The sequence below is a fragment of the Zea mays genome, chromosome 7 (assembly GCF_902167145.1).
Source record: "Zea mays cultivar B73 chromosome 7, Zm-B73-REFERENCE-NAM-5.0, whole genome shotgun sequence".
Taxonomy (NCBI): domain Eukaryota; kingdom Viridiplantae; phylum Streptophyta; class Magnoliopsida; order Poales; family Poaceae; genus Zea; species Zea mays.
In genome coordinates this window covers 93,806,473-93,815,234 of record NC_050102.1, presented here as the reverse complement: position 1 = coordinate 93,815,234, position 8,762 = coordinate 93,806,473, and the positions used below count along the sequence as shown (strand labels likewise).

Here is an 8,762-nt window from a genome sequence, read left to right as displayed (position 1 = left end):
AAAACAGTTTTACAATCATCCTAAGTCAGACTACTTTAAATTTGATCAACTTTATTATATGAAAAGCTAACAACAACTACGACGCCAAATAAGTATGTTATAAAAATATGTGTGATACAACTTTGATGTGATAATATATATTATTGCATTTTCTATAGAGTTCGTTAAATTTAAAACAGTCTAACTTAGGGTATTTAAGGATCTTACGGTATTTATTCGCTACGACTAGGGCAGGGACATGGTGCACACATAAAACATCACAGCACGCATCACTATAGCTCAGAAGATCCGGTCCATTTTCCAGCTCTAAAACTAAGGCATAGCGGTAAACACCACCGAAGTCTCAGCTTCTCCGAGGAAGGGGAGCAATTGTTGAAGCAGCCACTTCACCTTGGGGCCATACAGAAATGGCGGCTTCTTGCGCCTCCACACTCCCTCCACTTTCCTTCGTTTCCTCCTCCAGTTCACCCCGCCGATTCAGGTACCATTACTACAACCGCTGCTAATCTGAATTTATCCGGCTCGATCCGTGTGTGTGGATAAGATCGGACGATTCTTGGTCGGTTCGACTTCGTCGTTCTTGATCGCAGGCGCTCTGGTGTGGTGGCCATGGCCAGCGTTGGGCAGAAGGTGTATGCGCCCGGTGTGGCGGTGTCGGAGGGCAATGGCGGGCTGCCGAAAATCGACCTCAAATCCCCGCACGGGAGGTACTTCTTTTCATTTCATCTTTTTCCTGGGAATCACATCAGGCGATCAACCTGCGTGCCTAATCTGTATGCGATTAGGGACTGTGTACGCTTGGTTTAGGAGGTGAGTTTGGAAAGATGGGAACTTGACTCCGAGGTTTGGGTAAGACGAGGGGATCATTAGGTTGCATCAACTGCATATGCAACATGCCTCACAACTCACAATACTAGATCAGGGGAAATATAACAAGAGTTTGACTAATTATGCATGGTTTTCTTCGCTGGTTTACCCAGTAGATATTATGATTTTTAAATAGTATCTATCAGATGCATTCCTGTGGTATGGTATCTGTGTTTGGCAGCCTCCTAACCTTACCTTGGTGGTACATTTGCATTCAGAAACTTATCCTGTATCTCTTTTGCTGCGCGAAAAATATTGTACACCCCCTCCCGTCCTCCCCCATGCCCCCATGTTTCTTTTTAGAGTGCTCTTCTTTTATAGGGCAAATTAGACTTTGAATTAAAGCACTTTGGAAAAAATACTTTGGCGCTTATTTCTCTTGCAGTATAAATTTCTACAAAACTAGTGTCATATATATATATAATCTAGTGATGTTACTTTATTACCGTATAGCTGCATATAATTGGACTAAATCTATTTAGTTTGGTCTTTTCAAATCCTAATATGCCCTATAAAAAGGAATTGATGGAGTACTATCTTTAACTCTCACTTGTTTTTCATTTTACTGCCAACTAAATGTGTAATCATTTTATGCATGAAGCGAGGCTGAGATTTATCTGTTTGGAGCGTGTGTTACTTCTTTCAAAGTCCCTAATGGCAAGGACCTGCTCTTTGTTCGACCAGATGCTGTGTTTAATGGACAGAAACCCATCAGGTTAGTTTCAAACCATATGCCATAGAACATCAGGTGTTTATCCAATACAGCATGCTAACTACATACTTTTTTTTAAAAAAAACAGCGGTGGAATTCCACATTGTTTCCCCCAGTTTGGCCCAGGTCCCATGCAGCAGGTTTGTGAAACAGTTTTTTGTTGTAACCCATGTGAACAGTAAATATAAATATGGCATGAAGCATTAGTCTTGGTGGATATTTGGTCCCAAAAAGTTAATGATAAACTTCTGCAGACACCACAGTTAAATATAGAACATATATTGGCAAATCAAGAAATGGACCCCAAGTTAGCCTTCAAAATTTATCTTAAAAATTCCATCACTTCTACTAGGTTTGATGAATCATAGTACCACTATCGATGTGGTTATACCCATGATACAACTATGTAGCATAATGTTATCACATTTCATAATCCTCTACACGGCAATGAAACACATATTCGGTGTACTATACTATTCGTACTTACCAAGGCTAATTTTACTTTGATAGCATGGGTTTGCACGGAATGTGAATTGGTCTATCACAGATTCAGAAGTCACAGAAGGAGATCCAGCTGTAACTTTGGAACTGAAAGATGACACTTATAGCCGTTCTATGTGGGATTTCAGCTTCCATGCACTGTACAAGGTTAACCTCTGCCAGTGTACTATGTGCTTTGATGGTTTCTGTCCATACATTCATAATCTTATTCATATTATTGACCACAGAAGTGGTATCCTTGTGCTCTGCAGCATACGGGTTTGAGTGTATTTAAAAATATGTGCAGGTTTCCCTGCACTCTAAAAGCTTGTCAACAACTCTAGCAATAATAAATACAGATGACAAGCCTTTCTCATTCAACTCAGCCCTCCACACTTATTTCAGTGTGAGTTTTAGCTTCCTCAAACCTTCCCTTTCTGAAATACCATGTAGTTGGTGTTCACATATTTGGTTTACAACAGGCTTCCATAACTGGCGTTTCTGTGAAAGGTCTAAAAGGTTGCAAGACTCTCAATAAGGACCCTGACCCGAAAAATCCTTTGGAGGGCAAAGAAGAGAGGTCCGTTTGGATTTTGGTCAATAGTTGTGAGGAACTCTCTCATATGCATGAAAAAACAAATTAGACTCTGGTTTCTTGTGTTGCCTCATTGGATTTTTGCCGATCTTGCCACAGTATTTAGGTTCCCTGCGTTGCATCAATTTCACTGTATGTGACTGGGAGCAGAAAGCAATATTTGCAATTAGTGCCACTTTTGTCTAAGGTGTTCAGAGCTGCTGCATCACCTAGTGCATTTGTATGAATGAGTATGCTGCTGAGCATAATTTTTTAACCCGCTCGATACCATCCAGGGAAGAGGTGACTTTTCCAGGATTCGTCGACTGCGTCTACCTTGGTGCACCAAGTGAACTCATCCTGGACAATGGATTGGGTGACAAAATTGCCATTGCAAATTCAAAGTAGGTGGAGATCTGGAAATATAAAGGACTCTGTTTTGACATTGTAAAGTCCACATTATTAAGGCGGTTATTTTTCGTATGCAGTTGGTCAGATGCAGTCTTGTGGAATCCTCACTTGCAGATGGAGGCCTGCTACAAAGATTTTGTCTGTGTGGAAAACGCCAAGGTATTACAACTGCACAACTTGAGTTAGCGTTTGAAGTTTTCTGGTTGCAATTATGGGGAGCCACATTTGATAATATCATGATTTTTGGATGATGATATAAATAATTGTGTCTTGTAGATTGAAATGGTACAACTGGAGCCAAAACAATCTTGGGTGGCAGAACAGAAAATTGAACTAGTCTGATGATAATGTCTTGCAGCAACTGCATCAAGTAGAGTGAGACGCAAATGGCGCTCCCCCAGTGTCATTCTTCATGGCACATGTCATCACAATAACTATACATGTGATGTTTTCTGTTAAAAAGAATAAATGATGCAAATCATGAATTTTTTTCTAGCAGTCTGATGTGTACTGAATTGCAAATGTACAATTTGAACTGCATGGATCTGTTGAAATAAAGGGAGTGCCCATTTGATCTTTGACATATCTAATAGCTTTTGCTTATGCTACTGAAATATGTTTCTCCAGTTCGCTGGCAATGCATTATGATTTTACTCTTAACATTAATGCAGTCGAGGCATCAAATCAATAATGTTGTCAGTCAGGCCTATTTCTCTTAGGCACTGTTTGTTTAGTTGGAATTGAATTCCATTCTAATAACTATAATTTGTCTATAATTTAGACAAAACTAGTTGAGTTAATATATTTCTCTATGTAATATACTTGTATATTATCCTAAATCATATGAGATAGATAATTATAAACTACATTTATATTATAGAGAAGCAAGTAAAAGAGTTTGCAATAAGTTGTATATTAGAAAAGTAGCATATAAATCTATATAATCAATTTCCATTTCTTACATTTCTTACCCCATGAATTTAAGATAGACTTATATATAAACTTTGAAAAGTTATAGAATGCCACGTTCTAAAAATTAGTCTACTTCATTAGTTAGATTCTAATTCCTAAAAAAAATGCAAAGAAATCGTGTCTTAAGGTATGTTCCTGCTGTTGTGTGTTGATTCTAGGTAATAGGATAATATGATAAAAAAATACAAAAAAATACTTAGGGCACTCACAAATTCACAAAGCAGATGCCACCATGGTTACTACGTCTATTTATTATTATATCTCTATTTCTTTCTTTAACTTTACTATGTGCCAATCTAATTATTAAACTTTGCTCATATGGCGCCGTGTTTATCCATCGAAGAAAGAGAGGAAAAAGCAAGAAATCGTTTCTAACATGGAAGCGGTGGCTTCACTTCGATCGAAGCCGAAGGAACCAGCCAGGTCCGTGTGCGTTGGGGAAAACCACGGCGGTGGTTTCCATCCTGGCTCCTAATCCCCTGCCGCCTTCCCTTTTCTCCATCTCGCCAGTTCGCCACCGCCATCCTGTCACGCATGTGCATCACTCAGGGTGGTCATAGTATTGTGAAATTGTGCCGTATTGGCCGTGGATTGTAATTGGCCCATATTGATCGGATATAAGTAGTCTGTAAATTGGGTGATGAAGGCATAACAGAACCATAACAAACTACTTACCTCCACATACCTGTTCTTCTTGCTTGCTCAACCCCTTTGCTTCCTTCAACTTTTTGGCTATCTTCTTCGATTCCCTGGTACTCCTCGTAACTCACTCAGCGCAGGGGAAATCCGGGCCAAGGAAGTCACAATTGGTATTTGATTCTTCCTTCTTGGGCACTTCCCTTGTTGCTGCGGTGACAGAAGTTCTGACCGAGTCGGGTGGTTGGCGTGATCGTCATGATGACTCCAGGAAAGCAAACTCATGATGACTCCTGGAAAGCAAACGTCGCAGGCGCGACAGGTGATGGCGGCCATGCAAGACATGGAATGCCGGCTGGTGGATTGTTTTCAACAGGCTTTGAACAAACTGCAAGAGACAACTCTAAAAGACTTGTCAATGAAGGTGGATCGGGTGAGCGACATCCAAGCCAAGTTATCAGAGATTGAGAAGCGGCAAGGTGAGAGCGACAAGGTTGCTCAGTATGTTTCTGCCAAACTTGACCTATCCATGAAGATTTTGGCACAAGTTTGTCAAGATTAGGCACGTGGAGCCTCAACCAAAGCAATGGGAGTTCCACCTCGACCTCCTCCTCATTTGGTGCGGGATTGGTGGGTGCATCTCCTTTGTTAGGAATGTGCCATGCTCAAGTATCGAACACTACAAGACCCATTCATGTCATCATTGAAGATGAGGAGCCTGTGTTGGGTGGTGGGAATCAGGGCGACTAGTTTGATAGGAAACATTGGTTGCCTAAAATAGACTTTCCTCATTTTGATGACATTGATGCAAGAGTCTAGGTGGACAAGTGTGAAACATATTTTTTGTTATACCAGATTCCAGAGTGATTATAGGTTCGTGTTGTTTCTTTACATTTGTTAGGGAAGGTGTATCAAATTTATAAAGAAGTGGTTGCTGTCTATGGGTGGCAACAATTTAGACAAGCTGTGTTACATGAGTTTGAAGTTTATACACATGAGGATAAAATGTTGCAGTTACTCACATTGAAACAAACTAGTACTGCTTTGGATTATAAGTCTCAATTTGAATAGTTGGTCTATCATGTCAAGTTGTTTGACAAATCCATAAGCGAGATATTCTTGGTTACCCAATTTGTGCTGGGACTTGTTAGCAGTGCACCATTCCTTTTCTGTAATGCATCATTCCCTTCATGTAATGGCGTGTGATTGCATAGATAGGATCCAGGGCTATTATGGTAGGAGATGCCTTGATTGATGTAGGGATCAATCAACATCAGACACATTAGGAAGGTCTGATCCTTGATTGATTGAGGAGATCACTCCTGGCACTATTTCTATAAGCCATAGGAGCTCCTCCTTCCTATATATTTTGTAACCAGTTGGTTCCATATTCACTCAATACATTGCCTACACAACACATCTTCTCTCATGGTATACATGTGGTATTACAGAACAATGCTAGAGTATTCCATGTACCTGATTCACTTCCACCATCCAGATCTTATGACCATGTCATATCCCTCATTCTAGGCTCCACACCTGTCAACATTAGGCCCTATAGATATTCTCCTTTGCAAAAGGATGAAATTGAGAGATAAGTGAATGACATGTTGGCTGCGGGATTATCACCAGGAGCATGAGTCCCTTTACATCACCTGTGCTTTTGGTGAAGAAAAAGGATGGCAGTTGGCAGTTTTGTGTTGATTACAGAAGGTTAAATGATCTTACTATCAAAAACAAATTTCCAATGGCTGTGATCGATGAATTTCTAGATGAGTTGGCAAGAAAAGAGGTGAAAGGAGGGCATTGCTTGGTGGCTTGGGGAAAAGTATGTCGTCCGCTGCAGCTTGGAGGTCTAGGTATTGCTAGCCTTCCTGAGCTCTGCTGGGCCCTTCGCATGCGATGGCTTTGGTTGCAAAAAACTGACCCAAGACGCCCTTGGTCTAGCCTGTCCATTCAAGTTCCTAGCATGGCCCGTTCCTTCTTCTCCAAGGTGTTGATCTCTGAGGTGGGGAATGGGACCAACACCATGTTCTGGATACATAAATGGATCCATGGCAAAAGGGTATCTGACATTGCTCCAAGATTATTCAGCATTATTCCAAAAAGAATTATTAACAGAAGAACTGTGCAGCAGGCCCTATTGAACAGACGATGGATTGCAGACATCAAAGGAGCTCTTACAGTTGGTGCCATTGTAGATTATCTACAAAACCTCTGGAATATTCTCACAAATTTTGTGCTACAGCCTAACACTGAGGATAGACATATTTTCAGCTTATCTTCGAATGGTAGCTACTCTGCAGCCTAACACTGAGGATAGACATATTTTCAGCTTATCTTCGAATAGTAGCTACTCTGCAAAATCAGCTTATATGGGTCTTTTCCTTGGATCTACCACCTTTGGGCACTATGAAAGGGTTTGGAGATCTTGGGCTCCACCAAAATGTTGTTTTTTCATTTGGTTGGTGGCCCAAAATAGATGTTGGACAACTGATCGCTTGGCAAAAAGGGGATTGAATCACCCTATCAGATGTCCTTTATGTGACCAGCAAGGGGAAACCCTGAACCACTTGCTTGTGAATTGTGTCTTCTCAAGGATTTTCTGGTACAACCTGCTAAGAAAGTTCGGGCTGCATAGTTTAGCCCCACAGCCAGATGCAGTCTCTTTTATGGATTGGTGGGAGATGGTTTCAGAGACAGTAAATGGTTTGGTCAGGGAAGGTCTTGACTCCCTCATCATTTTAGGGTCGTGGATGATTTGGAAGCATCGTAATAGTCATTTTTGATGGAGGGTCTCCCAGCCTTCCTCTGATTATGGAGCATGCAGATGAGGAAAGAAGAGGCTGGGAAATTGCTGGAGCCAAAGGGCTCTCCTTCTTGGCTGCCCCCTTGCATAGGTTGTTGTAGGGAGTGTGTGTGGGTGTTTTTTATGGATCCTTTCATGTACGAGTGTTACTGGCCTCCATAGGGAGTGCGTTGTTATATTTTTTTGGGTCTCTTAGACCTTTCTCTCTTCTTAATATATATCTAAAACACAGTCCTCCTGCGTTTTTTCGAGAAAAAAAAGTTGGCAGGTGCTTAATACTTTTCTAAACTGAATATGGAATCTAGGTTTCACCAAATTAGGATGGCTATGGAGGATGAATACAAGACATCATTCAAAATCCACCATGGTCACTTCCAATTCAATGTAATGCCTTTTGGGTTGACAAATGCCTCTGCCACATTCCAGTGTTTGATGAACTCTATTTTTCAAAAACATATGAGGAAATTTGTATTGGTGTTCATGGATGACATATTGGTTTTTAGTGCCAATTTGAATGATCATTTGAGTCGTTTACAAGAGGTTTTTCGGTTCTGCAGCATCATCAGCTCTATGCAAAAAGGAATAAATGCTCCTTTGCACAACATCATATAGAATACTTAGGCCACATTATATTAGATAAAGGATTTGCTATATATCCTGGTAAGACTGTTGTTATGGTCCAGTGGCCTGTGCCAAGAAATCATACAGATTTGAGAGGTTTTTATGCCTCACTAATTACTATAGAAAGTTTGTGTTCCATTATGGGGTTATAGCAAAGCCTTTAACTGCTATATTGCAACAAAAGCAATTCTGTTGGACATATGAAGCTCAACATGTTTTTGACACTTCAAAAGAAGCAATGGTGAATATTCTAGTGTTAGCGTTGCCCAACTGCAATGAACAATTTGTTGTGGAGACCGATGCTTATGCTTCAGGTTGTCCCAAAATGGTCATCCTGTAGCATTTTACAGCAAGGCTTTGGGCAAGACAAATAGCAGACTATCCATTTATGAGAAAGAATTTTTGGTTGTGTTGATGGAAGTGGATAAATGGAGATGTTATTTGCGGAGAAGCACCTTTATTGTCAAAACTGATCATAGGAGTCTGTGTTACTTGCAAGATTAGACACTCTCCACCAAATTGCAAAAGAAATATATGTCTAAATTGGCTGGGCTACAGATTAATTTCAGTAGAGAACAAGGCTGCAGATGTGCTTTCTAGAGTGACCCCTAACATCAATGTGTCTGCTATTTCTTCTGCCACTCCAGTATGGATGCAGCAAATGACTGATTCCTATATAG

At 40.6% G+C, this 8,762-nt stretch overlaps 1 protein-coding gene and 1 long non-coding RNA gene across 2 annotated transcripts; one reads left to right on the top strand and one right to left on the bottom strand.

The window, feature by feature from the left end:
- Window positions 1–263: 263 nt before the first annotated feature.
- LOC100273735 (uncharacterized) lies at window positions 264–3,627 on the top strand. The gene is made up of 10 exons (NM_001360309.1): window positions 264–481; window positions 591–707; window positions 1,469–1,582; window positions 1,668–1,719; window positions 2,090–2,227; window positions 2,367–2,465; window positions 2,542–2,639; window positions 2,930–3,037; window positions 3,122–3,203; window positions 3,321–3,627. Exons 1-10 carry the CDS (start codon window positions 408–410, stop codon window positions 3,384–3,386), a joined length of 948 nt encoding a protein of 315 aa, NP_001347238.1. The 5' UTR covers window positions 264–407; the 3' UTR covers window positions 3,387–3,627.
- A 330-nt stretch (window positions 3,628–3,957) lies between these two features.
- LOC103632577 (uncharacterized) lies at window positions 3,958–4,966 on the bottom strand. The gene is made up of 2 exons (XR_556034.4): window positions 4,692–4,966; window positions 3,958–4,541 (listed from the first exon to the last, which is right to left on the bottom strand). It is a non-coding gene; the product is annotated as an uncharacterized lncRNA (long non-coding RNA).
- Between the last annotated feature and the right edge of the window lie 3,796 nt (window positions 4,967–8,762).

Coding starts and splice junctions, on each gene's coding strand:
- LOC100273735 (NM_001360309.1), top strand. CDS start 408: ATGGCGGCTTCTTGCGCCTCCACACTCCCTCCACTTTCCTTCGTTTCC. Junction 482..590: donor AGTTCACCCCGCCGATTCAG/GTACCATTACTA, acceptor TCTTGATCGCAG/GCGCTCTGGTGTGGTGGCCA. Junction 3,204..3,320: donor TCTGTGTGGAAAACGCCAAG/GTATTACAACTG, acceptor TGTGTCTTGTAG/ATTGAAATGGTACAACTGGA.